The 16956-nt window shown below is 43.8% G+C and overlaps 2 protein-coding genes across 6 annotated transcripts in view; one reads left to right on the top strand and one right to left on the bottom strand.

Moving 5' to 3' along the window:
• Cacna2d4 (calcium voltage-gated channel auxiliary subunit alpha2delta 4) overlaps positions 1 to 3059 on the top strand; it is a 114220-nt gene extending 111161 nt beyond the window's left edge. Inside the window, exon 38 of the mRNA XM_028753472.1 lies at positions 603 to 3059. Coding sequence (XP_028609305.1) covers positions 603 to 707 — 105 coding nt within the window. The 3' untranslated portion in view covers positions 708 to 3059. The remainder of the gene's footprint in view (positions 1 to 602) is intronic.
• An 802-nt stretch (positions 3060 to 3861) lies between these two features.
• The window catches only part of Adipor2 (adiponectin receptor 2), a 67917-nt gene continuing 54822 nt past the window's right edge, over positions 3862 to 16956 (bottom strand). For 3 of the 5 annotated variants that reach the window (XM_028753477.1, XM_028753478.1, XM_028753480.1), the window contains 5 exons: positions 13791 to 13962; positions 9886 to 10072; positions 9454 to 9641; positions 7759 to 7952; positions 6180 to 6648 (listed from right to left, as the gene is read on the bottom strand). In XM_028753477.1, coding sequence (XP_028609310.1) covers positions 6520 to 6648; positions 7759 to 7952; positions 9454 to 9641; positions 9886 to 10072; positions 13791 to 13962 — 870 coding nt within the window. In that variant the 3' untranslated portion in view covers positions 6180 to 6519. Of the gene's footprint in view, positions 6649 to 7758; positions 7953 to 9453; positions 9642 to 9885; positions 10073 to 13790; positions 13963 to 16956 lie in introns of all 5 variants that reach the window. The other 2 variants (XM_028753475.1, XM_028753476.1) reach the window with 2 other exon arrangements.

Here is a 16956-nt window from a genome sequence, read left to right as displayed (position 1 = left end):
TCTGTGTGTCCATCATGCTGGGAGACCCCTGCATTCACAATATGTTGTGTGATACACAGAATAAGGGGCAGTGGGAAGCAAGGGAGTTCCAGGTCAGTTGGGGATGAGGTGAGGGGTAAAGGAAGTCAGACAGAGAGAAAGGAGAAAGAACCTAAGGGTGTCTGTACTTCCTAGGGCCTGGGCCCCAGTAAGCTTCCCCTACATCCTTCCTACTCCCACTACCTCAGTGCTGGCTACTCACCATGACTTAGCTAGTGACAACAGCCATTGGTATGTATTAACCCCTAAGCTAGGGGACCTTACTACACAGTCTCAGCTGGGTGTGGCTGCCACAAACAACCTCCCTAGAGGTGCTCCTGGAGATGACAGACAGCAGCTCCACTCAGTTATGAGAGGAAGGCCCTAAAGATTTAAGGAAGCAGTCTCTACTGTCCCCAGAAGCTTGAAGAAAGGCAGGTTTCATCTTCTCTTTGAAACCTCAGCATCTCCCAGGCTCTTGGTTTGTCTTGGTTTGTCTGTGGGTGCTCATGCTGTGCACTGCTGGCCCTTGGGCTGTGAGGCTCACCTGTCTCCTAATGCCCCTTACCTCTCTGGCTTTCCAGGAGAATGCTCAGGACTGTGGCGGTGCTTCAGACACTCTGTCTTCACCCCCTCTGCTCCTGCTATCACTGTGGGCCTGGCTGCTTCAGCATCAGCTTCTGTGGTGACTCCATCCCATCTGACTTCCACAGAAGGGAGACCTTACAGGGCATTCTACCTAGTTACCAGCTGATGAGGGCCCAGCTCACAGCTGTGGGGTGTCTTTGGTTTCAGTCCTGGGCTACAAGTCTCTGCCTCTTAGAAATTGCTAGAGGGATCCCCAAGGCTCTTCAAGATGCTGGGTACCAGCCACCTCAAGTCTTCTACTCTTGTCTCAAGTGAAGGGAGGACAGAAGTCAGTTACTCCTGTTTACCAAGGGTCACCCATTTCCCTGGCTGGTCTCCTACAGATCCGAGGAGTTCTAGGGGCTGAATTGAGCAGTGAGGTCAGGTCCATGCAGAGGCTGTAGCAAGAGCACGCTTGCCACCAAAAGGTACTTTCATCCATTACAGATAGTGCAAGGGGGCACAGGCAGAGGGAGAGACAGGAAGACTAGGAAAGGGACCAGAAGAGGGAAGAACTGGAAAGGAAGCTGGGCGTGGTGGTGCATATCTTTAATCCCAGCTCAAACAGAAACAAAAGGAACACAATAGACATCAAGTCCTGGGAACTATCGTAGGGCTGCTACCACTGAAGAATCCCAACCTTTTTATACTAATAATCTGAAGAAGAGTGGGGAGGGCTGTATGGGAGGATTTGGAGGGAAAGGGAAGGAAGAAATGATGTAACTATAGTCTCAGAAAGGAAAAGAAAAGCTATTCAGATGAGCTCCGCAGCTGCTGCACTGGGCACCAGCGTGGCACTGGACAAGTGTGTTGCAGAGAGGGTGGTGAGAAAAAGCAGAACCAGGACGAGCCCCTCACAGACCTCACTAAACTAGGGAGCTAGGTGAGGTCTCCAAGACCCGTGGTGGGCTTTCTGTGGCTCACGATTTACAAAAGAAACTAGACTGTTTCTGGGGAGAGTCCTGGGGTTGCAAACAACACACAATCCTTGCCACAATGCTCAAGTAAGCTCTACAATAAAACTGCCCTTTTGGGCATTTTTTGATATATGTCTCCGTGCATTTGTGTACCTGTTTGTACAAAGATGTGGAGGCCAGGGGTGATATTGGCTGCCTTCCTCAAGTACTCCTTAAATGTTTTCAGATAAGATGTCTCACAACATCTGAGCCCTCCAATTCACCCAGACTAGCTGGCCAGCAAACCCCAGAAACCCTTCTGTCTCTACTTCCCCAAGGCTGGGACTGCAAACATGTCCCGCTATAGCCCTACTGTTTCAATACTTCAGGAACCTAACTTGAGTCCACATACTCCACTGGCTGAACCTCTCAAGCCCCACAATTCACCTGTCTTAAATCAGGAAACTAAACTGGCAGCAGTGGTGCACGCCCTTAATCCCAGGACTGGGAGGCAGAGGCAGGAAGATCTCTTAAGAATGAGGCCAGCCTGGTCTATAAAATGAGTTCCAGACACCCAAGGCAGAAACCTTATCTTGAAAGTAAAAAAAATAAATAAATAGAAAGAGAAAAAAAAAAAAAAACTAAAGCTTGGAGACGGGAAACTGGTTCTAAATCTTAGCTTTGTGAAGTAGTGGGCAATGTACCTAGAGCTATCTAGCACACAGTAAGCACTAACAACATACTAACCTCTCTCACCCTAGCACCCTGCCTTGTGGCTTGGAAGGTAGGCCCAGGTGAAGTACCGAACTGTCATAGCAGTGTTTCCTCCTTCATGCCACCAAGACACAGTATTGTCCGGCATGGCAGAATAGGTCTTCCCTGACTGCCCCCACAGCACCTGCCTTCCTTGTCATCAATGTTGACCTCTACTCAGCAGCATTAGGTCTCAGTGACAAGCACACCAAGTCTCTTGAAGTCTTTTTTACCCAACCAGGCAGAGCATCTAGGGACGTTTATCAACTATTTTGGCCACAGGAGAAATGCTAAGTGTAGGATGCCAGGCGGCTCCTGGTCATGAGCCACGGGGCTCCTGTGCCTGGCACTGATGAGGGATTAAGTTTTAGACCATCACTAGAGCAGCTGAAGAAAAGGCACTTCTGATGAACTGATGCTGTCCCTACCACGGACAAAGTATGCCTGCCTCTCAATTCTGAGGCTAGTGGGGCCAAAGGACATGTAGGAGGATGCCCAAAAACTAAGCCCTCCTCAGTGGTTCTGAGTGGTCGTAACTCCATCAGGACACAAGAAGGCTGCAGTCTGGATTAGGCAAAGTATCTGGCACCTTGGCTTTAGAGGAATGAAGTTGGTACCCCCGAGATTAAATGAATTGAATACGGCATTCTGGCATCTTTCCTTATCTGTGTTGCTTTCAACCGCAAGAGCTGGAGCGCTGTCAGAAGCACCAGGAATATGCTACTGAGTTTCTGCGCTAGAACAGAACCACCTCAAATAAAAGGCACTTTGTCATGCTACGCCAAGTTCTGGTTCAGGGAACACAGGACTGACCATATCCTAAGGTCAGAAAAGCAAGGAGAGAGGTTAAGGTCAGACACAAAAAAGGACAAACAGCAAGGGCTCAGAGGAACCAAAGCCAGGGCCAGTGACAGCTTCAGAAATACTCTTTATGGTGACCCGTGGGAGGTCACCATAAAGGAAGGCTGCAAGGATAACTTGACAGGTGAGAGCGTATGGGACCAGGAAAGGAAACGAATCACATCCCATGGCAAACAACAGGATGAACCAGGATGTATACCTGCCTCATGATTCCAAGTCTAGTGTGGCCAAAGGACAGGAGGCTGCAGCTCAAGTCTTCCTCCGTGGTTTCTGAGGGGCAGAGCCACAGAGTACTTAGATTGGAAGTATCAGATGGCTGTGCCCAATGAGGAAAGGAAATGCTTTTAGACAGTGCTGTTGCTGGGCTGCAGTGACACCACCCAGGGGCTTTCACGTGGCTTGTAGATGGCTCTGACAAAATACAGGGGCCAAGTGCATGTGGTCAGGTTCCATACAGCCTTTAGACCTTGATGGTCACTTTAACCAGATGTAGAGAAAGCTCACCAAGCTTTCCTTTTTAGATAAGGTCTATGTAGCCCAGGCTACCCTTAAACTCATGATCCTCCTGCATCAACCTCCTGAAGGCATTAAGTTTCTAAAAATTCCCTAAACTTCCTGACTAAATTAGGATATAAAGGATATCCCAAAAGTCAGGCAAAGTTTTAAAAGAAAAAAGGGGGGAAAAACAATAAAAATGCAACAAAACTCATTTTCCATTTGGCTCTTTTTATTAGAGAAATCGAGAAGACAGCAAGTAGGGAAATCCCCATAGTGAATGGAACCATCACACAGATGCCTTTCTGGAACCCCAACCTTCTATGATCCCCAAAAGTGTGCTTTGTGACTTCAGCAACTTATAGAGGAGAGAAGAAATACTGAAAAAGGCCACTATTTAACGATGAAAGAGTGAAGGTGAACAGGTTCCTCACCAGCCTAGGGCCAAAAAAAAAAGAGAGAGAGGATGAAACGTGTGCGCAGAGCAAGCAAGCCTCAGACTGCTGAGAGTAAGGCATTCGGGTGCCAGCCTGGCGAGGTCCCGGAGGCACCACAGGTCAAGTGCACATGGAGGCTGTTGGTAGTGAGCTGCGCAGACAGACAGGGCACACATGCCCACACATACATACCGAAGGGAAGTTATTGGACTACACATTGGTGGTGATTCTGTTCCCTAAGAGTTTGTGCTATGTTGAACCAGAGTCTCCCTGCTTTGGGAAGAGGGATGACTAGACCTCTACTTCTGTAGGTGTCATGAGGAAGCATCTCATACTCATGTCCCAAAGTACATGACCAGAGAGTAAGTCTGGCTTCTGATATGTGCTGTTACTACCACAAACCTAGGTGAGCTTCCTTCGGATGGACACTGTCTTGTCAAACTGCTCCTTGAGGAATTAACACTGTTCTTAGTTCTGTCTGGCACGATGTTGTTCACCCAGAGCTTTCCGTTTGGTCTACCTAGGGCAGTGACCTTATCCACAACCAAAATACTCTCAAGTTCCTGCCAGGCTTTACAATCTCCTTCCTGGATCCCCAGCTGCAGCTGGATGGAGATCTGAAGGTAAAGGAAGGACAACAATGACCAAGAAAACACTACTGAATAAACAGACCTCCTCCTATTGCCAAGCACCCCTTTAGAAATGCCTGAGGCCCCATGTTATACTGCAGTACTCACTAGCCCCAGGGAGTGATTCCTAGAGTCTAAGAGACTCAGGTGCTTGGTTTCTCACTTAGGAGCCAAGACCCAACGTGTTGCCACTCTCTAAACCCATAACAAGATGGCCCTAGGACAGAGAAACGATTTTTAACTTCTAGCAGCAATTCAAAATCATGGGTTTAATTCTCTCAGACTACCCGGCAATAACATACACTTCCTTTTCAACTCTGAGGCACACTTCTTGCAAATGGCATTCAGTGAGCACTAACAACTCCATGGTAGGTATTACTGACTTTCTTATTCAAGGGGAGAAGAATCTGTTCTGTCACACCAGGTTTACCAAGACAGTGCGGCGCCAGAGAAAAAACGCCACCATTCCTAGTTCAAGGGGATGGTTCTCCACACCTGCCTGTATGACTTCAGGTGGGACCCATGCTCATCAGAATGTCACTAGTGGCTGGCTCCATGCCAGGAGCTATGATGCCGAGAGGGAGGAATGGGGCAGTTTTTGATTTCCAGGAGGAAGAAGGAGAGTTAGGGCAGTGATTCTCAATAGAGCAGAGTTTGCAGAATGGCTCAAGGCTCCATAGAGAGGGTCTGGAAAACGGCCATACCTCTATTCAGATAAGAACTACCACCTGGTTAAGGAGACACCAGGAGGACGCAGACAAGCCCTGGCTGATGCTCTCAGGTCCCCCTCCCCTTCTTCAACTCTCCTACATCTATGGGTAGAACCAGGTAGAACCGTCACTCTTCAGAAGGGTCATTACTAGCCTACATACCAGTCTCTCAAATGATGCTTTCTCTAGAGCCATCACCGACAACCTGTGCTGCTTCCACTGAGAAAGCACGCACCACTTCCTTCCACATCCCTTCCCCTCTGAATGCCCAAAGGCTCTCAGTCTCGAGAGTGGCCAGGAAATTCCTGGGCTGGGGCTGTACACTCTGCCCCAGCAGGGCCCAAGTGTTATTGGCCTAGGGAAGGCACCTTGGTGCACCAAGACATCGTGCGTTCTGGGGCTACCATTCCACTCTCCTCCCATCGCTTGTGCAAAATTGAAACAGTGTGTGGTACTTGCATGTTTCATTCTTTAAAAAAAAAAAGTCTCCCTCCCTCCCTGCCCCTATGTCTTAAATGTTTATATAAATTCTTATTTAAACAGTAAATTAGAAATCTTATTTACATTAATTTCTCTGTTCTCCCAAAGGAGTGCTTAAAACCGCACTCTCACCCCTTTACTAGATATAAATGTTCACCTAAATTGGTTTTGATTACTGTTTAAGGAGCTCCAATGGCACAATCAGTTGGCGCATGGTACTCATACGTATTACTGCTTTAAGGAGCAAGAAAGGGAGAAGAAAGAACCACCAACTAAACTGTTTCCCCATCTTCTACAAATAAATACGATCACACCAGAAGCCAGTCTGTCAGGCCAGGGTCTTGCAGAGTTGCTCTCAATTGGTAGATCCCAAAAGGAAGCCAGGGGATGAGCCATTTCTCCTTTTCTCCAAATTGATGCATTCCATCCTTTGAGGTATGATTTATTTTTGTTTTTCTCTTCTTAGTCTTGTACCCCATGGAGCCCTTGGGCCAACACAAGGCCCGTGAGGCTGTCCAAGTTTGGGGGCTTCTCTGGCACTGGCACCAGCAGCCAGTAAGAAGGCCTGCGGCAGGCCTGGCTCAGGGTCAAAGTCCCTGGTTCCTGGAGAGTATCACAGTGCATCCTCTTCAGTGCAGCCCCCACCGATCATGAAACGAAACTCCTGCAGGTTTGAGACTCCGTGGAAGTGAACAAAGGCACCAGCAACCACAAAGATGTGGAAGAGCTGATGAGAGTGAAACTGGGGGGAAAAAAGAGAAACGCTGTCACTAAGCCTGCTAATGGTCCCCAGTAGGGCACGCTGCTTCCCAGCTTGCACAGACAGTGGGAATGCATGTGACACAATTCAAATTCAAGATGGGTACAAGAATAACCCTTGGAGGGCTCGAGTTCTCCTGAGTCAGAGTTCTCCCAAGAGAAATACAAGGAATGCCACTAACATAGAGAACTTGGAGGCAAATTCCACAGACCATGCAGTCAGGCCACCAAATTCCCAAGGATCCCTTGACAAGTAGCAGTAGGATATGGCTTACTGATGGACACAAGAAATTACAACATTCTCTCTTGGTCTCAAATGAAAAGGCATAGTGGTATTTATCAAGACACTGATTCTGGAAGTATAAATAAGAAAAACAAAAGGTTAACTTAGCTAACCTGAAGCTCAAAAGACTGAGTTCAAGACCATCTCCATTTACAGACAGCTAACCTAACTTTAAGAACATGGGTGGCCAGCTCTCCATACAACTCAGAGCAAAACTGAGAGGCAGACTCCTACAAGGCAGAGTTACTTTAAAAGCACTCCAAATGCATTCTACTGCTGAAGATGTCTCAGGTCCCCTTAGGTTAGAAAGGGCCATCTTTACAGTCCCCTCATGTTCTTCCCTCCCTTCTCTTCCTCATCTCTCATTGTTGGCCACAGTCTAGTTACGCCTCGCTCCTCCATTCCTCTACCAGACACACACCACCACAGCAGAAGAGAGTCAATTCCTGAAAGATGCCCTCTGACTTCTACATAGGCACCATAGCATGCCCGTTCTAAAATACATCAAACACAAATTAAACTAAAATAAATTAATAACTCACCCCCCCTTGGTATTTCTTTGTTGTTCGTTTGAAGCCCTAGCTGTCCTGAAACTCACTCTATAGATCAGGATGGCCTCAAACTTAGGAATTTGCCTACCTCTGCTTCCCAAAATTGTCCCATGTTCACTGTCAAGAGAATCCACACAAGGGACAGAGCTAAAACTGGGGTGCAAGTCTCTTACTTTTAAAACTTGTGATTGTATCACCCCCATATGCCACTGGCCCACTAATAGCAACATATACACTTATCACCATCGACCACACTTACCCAGATGTCACATTTGCCAGGAAAGAAGCGCTCAGGGATACGGGCTGCATAGAGGGCAGCTCCTGTGATATAGAGACTAGCCATGAGCATTAGCCAGCCTATCTGCCCTATGGTGGCAGCCTTCAGGAACCCTTCTGAGATGACATAATGCAAGGTAGGGATGATTCCACTCAGCCCTAAGCCCACGAACACTCCTAAGTCATCAGAGGACAGAAGAAAGAGAATACACAAGAAAAATAAGTAGTCAATGTTATGACATAACTCCATTTACTTTAATTAACTTTCAATTTCAAAGTAAGGCCATTCTTGTTTTAAAGAAAAAAGTCCTTCAAACTCTGAGACACCATTCATCATGCTAGACAATGTAGCTATGTTCTACTTACAGATACAAGACGCCTCATGGTAAGCCAGGCTGTGTAAGCAGCCCTAAGGGTTAGTTTAAAAAAAAAAAAACAAAACAAACAAAAAAACCAAAAACAAAAAAAAAAAAGACCACTGCCAAGAGCTTTAGAAAAGAAAAGGCATGGGGACTTGATTAGACTTCCTCGAATGCCACCTTTTACAGGCAGAATACAACAACAGGCTGTCATTTGGTAAACTTTCCTCACAGACTCCAGGACCTCCAGAATTGCCAGTAAGCTGATAGCATGCCTCAAAACATATACATGGATGCATACAGACTCACATTCAGAAAACATGTGCACCTAAACAAGAAGAAATGGCTCCTAACTACATCAAAGTCAGGGACCAAGCAGACCCAAATAAAAACTACTCCACCCCTCTTCTGTCCTCCGAAGCACGGCTACACGTTTCTTTTCCTTTGCACATGAACAAAGGCTAACGGTCCTTTTCCCTCTCAGGTCAGAGGCTCAGGACATACCCTAGCGTTTATAAATAGTGAATGCTCAGCTCTACTCAGCAAAAATGTTCTTAGCCCACGTACTCCAACAGGGTCAGCACCACTGACCTAGTGAGAACTGAAAAGTCAGGATTGGCTGCTGCCTATCTGCTCCCGTAGACATCTTAAAACGGAGGAAAGCAGAATACTGGCATGTCATTAACATGAGGTCAGTTCTGTTTCTAGCATTCTAAGTGCATGCAGATGAACCAGGCTTGAATTTTATAACAAGAAGAAAAGTGTGTTGTAATACCACTTGGGAGGCACTGGGTGTTACTTTAGGACAGAGAGCAGAAGACACAACTTCAGACACAGAGTTCATAAAGATTGTGTCAGAATCACTCAGCAGAGCCTACTGCTTTCAAAAATTAAAGGCAGTGTTTTTCAAACTTCTGGTTCTCCAAATGGCACAAATGAACAAGAAGGCTGTCGATGTCACAGGGGACTCAGTAGGCACTACCTGAATATCAAAGGTTATTGGAGCATAATCAGCATGAACTCTCGCCTTGTTTATCAAAGCAATTTAAATTCAAATATACTACTAAATTTTACACAAGAATCAGCTGAAAAACTACAGAAGTCATTATATGTGGTGTTTCCTCAACAACACTTACTACAATATGTGTGTGCACCCATCTTATCGCTGCCCTTCAACCCTGTGCTTCCCCCTGAGCACCAGGCCTGAAGCCTACGATAAGCACGACAGTCACTATATCTCTGCCCTAAGAAGCACAGCATCTGATTCTAACGGTGCACCTTAAATGTCCGGTGATAACTGCACGTCCACATGCACTCACCTGCTCTGACCCCCCGATACTGAGGGGTGGCAAACATGTCCCACTGAGAGACGATAATGGCTGCAATGCCCAGCACACAGATGACAATCAGGTAGATGAAGCAAGGTTGTGGGTTACAGTAGAAAGAATAATAAAGCCAAGGAACAAAACTTCCCATGATCAGAAGAGCAATACCAGAGTAATCCAATCTAGGATTAAAATTTAAAAAAACTCCATTTAATGCTAAGAATTATCATCCATTATAGGTGCCAATTAATCCCCCATGACCCATGACATCAGCAACAACTAAGAAACAAACGGGGCTGCTGGCATCATTTAAAGGACGACGTTCGTGTGTGGTAGCATCAAGAATCCTGCCAGCTCTGCTGGAGGCTGTTCCTGCCCTACTGCCCCTAAAGCACGGCTGCTAACAAGGACATCGTGAATACTTACTTAGAGAAGAGTCGGGAGACCCCTTCTGAGTGGCAGTACACTGTGTGGAAGAGCCATGAAAAGGAAAGGCAGAGAATGGCTCCCAAGAAGAACAACCCAAAGACCACTTTCTCTTGCAGAGGGGCCACAAAAGATATATTTGGGCGAAACATATAAAAGATCCCCAGGCACAGGAAGAATACACAACCTAGGAAAAGAATATAAGAAATAGATAAAATACTCTGACAGGACAGTGTTGTACACTGCATCTTCAAATTTTCCCAGTAGCAATAATACTAGAACAATAAATTCTGTAAGAGAAAAAAATCCAAACATAATGTTTATCCAAGATTTAGTTTACTTCCAATGCTGCTGGTGTCCTATGCACACTTTAAACGTCATAAACATTGAGCACAAAGAATATAATCATTAGTTGAGGATGTAATGAGTGCTTCCTAGCGTGCACAAAGCCCTGGCTTCCATCCTCAGCACCATGTAAACCTGGTGTGCTGGCACACACCGTTTGTTTGTTTGTTTGTTTTTCGAGACAGGGTTTCTCTGTGTAGTCCTGGCTGTCCTGGAACTCACTCTGTAGACCAGGCTAGCCTCGAACTCAGAAATCCACCTGCCTCTGCCTCCCAAGTGCTGGGATTAAAGGCGTGTGCCACCACTGCCCGGCAGTGGTGGCACACCTTAACCCCAGTACTTTGGAGGAAGCAGGAGGATTACAAATTTAAGGTCACCCTCAGCAACAGAGGAATCTGAGGTAGCCTGGGGTAAATAGCAAGACTATTTGAGAAAGAAAATAAGAGGAGGAGGACGAGGAAGATAATTTCTCATTCATCTAAGGACTACAATCCAAAAAGAAGCTTCTTAGGTTTAAGCGGGAACTGCTAGGTATGCAGTTGTGATGCATACGCTTACAGGTGCTTTCAAAGCTCCATCTGACATCTGTTTGTAGACGCTGAGGATCCCTGTGCTGACTCTCTGCTCCCTACTCGCTCACACACTCCACACCTAACCATCTGCTTTGTTTGAGAATGGGTCTCAGTACTGTGTAGTCCTGGTTGGCCTGGAGTTCACACTGCATAGACTAGGCTGGCCTCAAATTTAGCTATCTGCCTGCCTCTGTCTCCTGAGTGCTGGGATTAAAGGCGTGTGGCTACCACTATAGGTTCATCCCAAGTTTATTGTTGTTTGGTTGTTTTTTGGGTTTGTGGGGTTTGTTTTTGTGTTAGAGATTTAACTCAAGACCTCACAACATGCTAGGCAAGCATTCACCACTGAGCTGCCCTCCTTCTTGGATTTTTTTTAAAAAATTTCTCTACTGTTATGTGTGTGGGTATTTTGCCTACATGAATCTCCTTCCTGTAGTCACAGATGGTTTGTCAGCTGCCATCTGAGTGCTGGGAATTGAACTTTGATCCTCTATTAAGGGCATAATTGCTTTTAAAAAAATAAGAGAGAGTGTGTGTGCCACTTTACCAGGCCAACTTTTGTACTTGAGTCACTTTCACTAAATTGTCCAGACACACTCTAACACAAGCAGGCTTTAAACTTATGATCCTCCTGCCTCAGCCTCCCTTATATCTGTGCCACTAGGCCTATCTTATACTGAACTACTTAACCAGTAGTTAAACTGGTCTCCACAATAAGATACCACGCTCTTATTAGTAATAAGCAATATTAGCAAAGGGCTAAAGGAGGCCCAGACAGAAGCCGATAAGTGATTCTATGGTTAACACTTTAATTCATTCTAATCAGGTAATTTGAATTAAAAAATTATCTGACTTAGATGCCATCAACAACCTTGATCAGTCTCTATTCTACTCTCACTATACTAGCAGGAACTTGGAGATAGAGTAGAAACTAAACCTTGAGGTAACAAACACAAATCAAGCCAGGCAGTGGTGGCACACACCTTCAGTCCCAGGACTTGGGAGGCAGAGACAGATGGATTTCAGAGTTCAAGGCCAGCCTGGTCTACACAGCACGCTCCAGGATGGCCAGGGTTACAGGTTACATATACACAGAAATGTTGTCTCGAAAATAAACAAAAAAAGAAATTCAAGCTGAATGTAGTATAGTGAGAAACGAGCATACTCCCAAGTCTGTACAACCACAATCAGGACTACCTGCAAACCATCTTCATCATGCCTAACGGAGGCCTGTACCCGCTGTCATTGGATATTCTCAGCTCCCTCCAGTACTAGACAGATACTAACCTACTTTCTGTCCCGATGAATTTGTCTTTTCTGGATGTTTCATATACTTGGAATCACTCAATTTTGTAGCCTGTTTGGTCTCTCCATTTCATTAACTTAAGGACACTCAACATGTAATAATCATCAGTGATTCACCCTTTTTATAGCTAAAATCTTAATCTTACTTTTACTTATTTATTTTTGTGCATGTATGCAAGCCAGAGAACAACTTGTAGGAATCGATTCTCTCCTTCCACCATTGCAGGCCTGGGGATTTAACTCAAGACATAAAATCTAAAGGCAACAGTCTTTACTTACTGACCATGTTCACTAACACCCAAACAATGTCTGATTTCATGACTAAACCATGTGTGGTTTATCTATTCAGCAGCAGGTTGTTCCTATTAGTAATGCTACTAAAACATTCATATATAGCTTTCGTTGAATACTCAGCAGAAGTAAAACCGCCAGTGACTCTGTTAGCTTTCTGACAAACTACCTACTGTTTTCAACAGGTGCGGACCGATTTTCATACCTATTAGCATTATTTCTGCATATCCCTAGTGGTCAAGACTTATTTCCCATTTTCTTGATCATAGCAATCCTGGAGGGAGTGAAATGGTATCTCATTGTACTTTTCTCTGTCTGTGTCTTGTAGTTAGTTCCCTAAATGACTGATAAAAATATATCTTTTCCAAGTACATGTTTCTAGAAATGTCTACAAAGGAGATTTATTGCCCCTCACAAAAGGATGGGCTGTTTATACTGTTAACTTACAAGAGTCCTGTGGTAGACTAGGTATAATATGATTTGCAAATATTCTCTCACTCTGGGGGTTATCCTTTTAACTTTCTTGACAATATTCTGTAACAAACATTTTTTTAACTTTGACAAAATCCAATTTCTTCTTTCTTTGGCTACATGTACTCTAGGTATCAATTCTAAGAAACCTTTACCTAAGCCAGGTCACCAGGACTTGCATCTGGGTTTTCCTTGAGGCTGACACTGAACTTTATCTGTTCAAGACAGTCTCACAGCACATCACAGGCTACCTGATACAATCCTCTCTCCTCCCAGGTGTTGGGATTAGACATGTACAGCCATGCCTCACCCTACTTTATTCTTCTTTATAATGGCTACCTCAGCTGTACTGTTCCTTTTACTGAAAGATTATCATTTGTCCCCATTGTATTATTTAATTTTATAAAAATCATAATGGAAAAATATCCGTTTCATATTCTATTCATGTCAAGTGAAATTTAACTATAAATAATCTAAGTAATGAATGAAAAGAATCTGCTTACACTTTCTAACACAGTCTCCTCTCATTACTTATTAAACACTGTATATCTTACACAGAAATTCTTGCCTTGCCTTTGAGACCACTGTCTAAAGATCCAGGGAGAAGCAGGCAAGAGGTACACATAGCTACCTGGAAGAGGCTGAAGGATCATCAAGTCCAGACTAGCCTGGGACACATAGTTAGACCTTATCTCAAAACAAAACTCTAGGAGAGTGAAAGATGAGTTGGTTGTAATAAAGTCACAGCACAAGTTAGGATTATCAAAGGGTAAACCAATGAGAAATTATTACTGAAAATCTGAGGGAGATAAATTCTATCATATTTTTCAAGTGCTATACTTACTCTCAAAATACATAAAAATCAAAGAAACTAAGTAAATCACTAATTTCATTATACCACTGACCACCAACCCTACATACCTAGGAGATGTGTCCAAATGTTGCCCGTCTCTGTGTGTATTCTAAAAATGCTCTTAAAACAGGCCCGGAAAGAAGGCATAGGAGGCCGGTGTCCATGAAGCAGGAAATCATTATCCTTAAGCCAGTCCGGGAGCACGTCATGAGGGATCACTCGCCATCGACCTTCCCACACCTAGTATTTAGGCGAGAACGGTATCATCTGTGTGTTATATGTGTGATTTTAGGGGTCACTTAACAACACTGTTCCCAAACAGCCTTTACTGTACTATCTTACACTATCAAAAGTAAAACAGACTGACAAAAAATGTATTTCTAAATGGTAGGCTATATTAAGTACAGGAAAGCATAATATACCAAATTATGCCCTAAAAGACCTTCAGTTTTAGTCCAGCTAAAGAAATGAGGAATTCGAAGTCCCAGCCTCACAGACCTTCATCATGAACAACAGATGTTACCTCAGAAAAAAAAAAAAATCAGTCCTTAAATATGACTATTTTATACTTAATATTCTTATTGATACAAAAGAAATTATAGAATCACAATTCCATGTCTTATCCTAAAACGTCTCCCCTCTTCTTTCTGCTACAAGAAAACTGAAGTGTTAAATGGAAAAGGCTCAAGTTAGGAAATTTGAGGTCTCTGTTATTGACTAGTATAAGTTTAATCAATCACAACAATCTCCAAGGCTTAGTCTCCTTGCCTATAAAATAAGGAGAACAGCATTTACCTAAAGAATCTTGAGGATCAAACAAATGCCATACAGGCCTTGCATGAGTTTACATTGATAGCATCCCCTGGGTTGATTCCCGATGGGTTGGATGCACCTTTCTATTTTTAATCTCCTGTTAAAAGGGGCCTCTGCACAATCAGAACTGCATCCACCCCAGGGACCTCCTGGGAAGGGACAGGACCTTTACACTGCTTACACCACCTCCTAACAAAGTCTGTTCACTGCACCTTATTTGTTTTAACCCTAACATCTCAGGCCAAACCTCACACCATGATGATCAACTTCACCCAGAATCCAGCAGCAAAGGAGAAGAGTTCCCACTACTGTGCCCCACCCCCTGCAGTGCATCCACCTGATACACTATAAAGCTAAATACAAACACAAATTATCTGGACTCAAGACCTCTCCCCACTGTGTCCTGGAGGTCTTGGAACAAACAGCTAAGCCTCATAAACTGGACTCTCCTCCCCACTATTCACAAAGACTTGTCACTTGCCCACTACTGTGCCCCTTCCACAGCCTGTTTCCTATTCTCTGCCCTTTATTTCCTTACTGACAACTATAAAAAGCTTTCCTTTATATGCAATGTCTACTCTCCCAAGGCAAGTGCCAACTTGAGAACAGATGCAGCCCTACCTATTAAAACAGTCTCATGTCTTATCCCTCATCCTTCCTTCCTCTCCTTTTGTCTCTCTCACTTTCCGGTTCAAAACTCAGGGCCTACACTCACTGAGGCTAACCTGGCCAATCCATGTACATTCCTAAAGTAAAGTAAATAAGCCAAGATGACTCTCATCTTGAATGTTTCCTGCTACTACTTCAGTTGTCCCATGTAGCTACAGAGGACTGCTTCCAAGACCTTCTGGGGGCTAAATATTCTGCAGATGCCTAAGTTCTTGAATAAAATGGCACAATGCAAACACAAAAACAAAAAACAAAAAAAAAACCTATGTATATTTGTGCATCCTGTTTTTCTAAATATTTTCATTCTTTTAAAATTTTATTTTCCTCAGACAGGGTCTGACTATACTGGTTAAGATGGCTGTGAATTCATGGGCTAAAGTGATCCTCCTGTCTCAAGACTATCAAGAGGCTAAAAGGATGCAATACACTGAGTAAGGGAAAAGGAGACAATACTTTTTAACATCAGCCACCTCCCTCTCAAGATATAAAAAAGAACTTACATATGTACACACACACACAAGAACACGGGTGAGAAAAGGGAGAAAGACTTACACAGACTTGAGATCATACCTAGTTTTGAAGGTTAGTTTTGTGGCTTTGATAGAATCTAGAATCACCAATAAGAGACTCTCACTGAGAGATTATCTAGATCAACTTGACCTGTGGGCATGTTTGTGTCTTGATTTCATTAACCATGCTGATTTCATAACTTGATTATATTAACTGAGATCACCTGTCCATTGTGGGAGGCACCATTCCCTTGGTTTGGTCCCAAACTATATGCCTAAGAAGAAAGTGCAAGCTGAGCCCAGGCATGCATGCGTTCATTCTCTGTTCGAGACCATAGGTGTGTGACTGTCTCAAGTGCCAGATGCCATGGCTTCCCAACTAATGATGGATTCTAATCTGGAATTGTGAACTAAAGTAAACCTGTTTCTCTCCTAAGTTGTTTTTTATCAGCGTATTTTATCACGGCAACAGAAATGGAAGAACAGAAATCAGTACCAGAAGTGGGATAACTGCTGTGATGAACCTGACATGAGTCCTACTCCATTTGAATTAGTTTTTGTATGTTTTTACTGGAATGTAGAAGCTTTAGAATCACAAGCAAAAAAAGCCATCAAATGCTGGGCACAAAACTTACTAAGTTGTCCTTGTGGGAACTTGGAAGAATGCTGAGAGAAATATAAACAGTGGAGGTTCAGTTCATGAGCTCTCAGAGGGTATCAAGAATTCTACCAAGAACTTGCATAGGGGCCATTAATGGGATATTTGGCTAAGAATCTGGCTTCATTCTGCTCAGGTCCTGAGAATCTAAGTGAAGCTGGTTTCCCTGTGAATTATAAACTATAACTTAAAATTAGGGGATAAAATAAAATCTTTCTACCTTAGGTTGCTTTTTATCAGGATATTTCATAACAGCAAAATGAAACCAACCAGGATATTACCCAATCACTTGCTTATCTAACTAAAAATCCTACCAGTCTTTCTTTTTATTCCCAACAAGTAACTTCAATTCTATCTATATTAAAAAACAAAATAAAACAAAACAAACAAGCAAAAACCTACAATGCGTCCTAAAGACTCAATGAATCACAAAACCATTTAAGAGACAAAAATATACTAGCTGCATTGAAAATAGTAAATGACATGAAATTTTTGACATTTCTACCTCAGCAGCTTGATTACTGTCCATCTTAAACAGCAGAACAGATTTGGGTATGGCTTTTTAATAACGCTAGCACAACCAAT

This window comes from Grammomys surdaster, unplaced genomic scaffold, assembly GCF_004785775.1.
Source record: "Grammomys surdaster isolate TR1022 unplaced genomic scaffold, NIH_TR_1.0 125950, whole genome shotgun sequence".
NCBI lineage: Eukaryota > Metazoa > Chordata > Mammalia > Rodentia > Muridae > Grammomys > Grammomys surdaster.
Note: the sequence above shows the minus strand (reverse complement) of the source record. Positions and strands in the feature narration are given on the sequence as shown.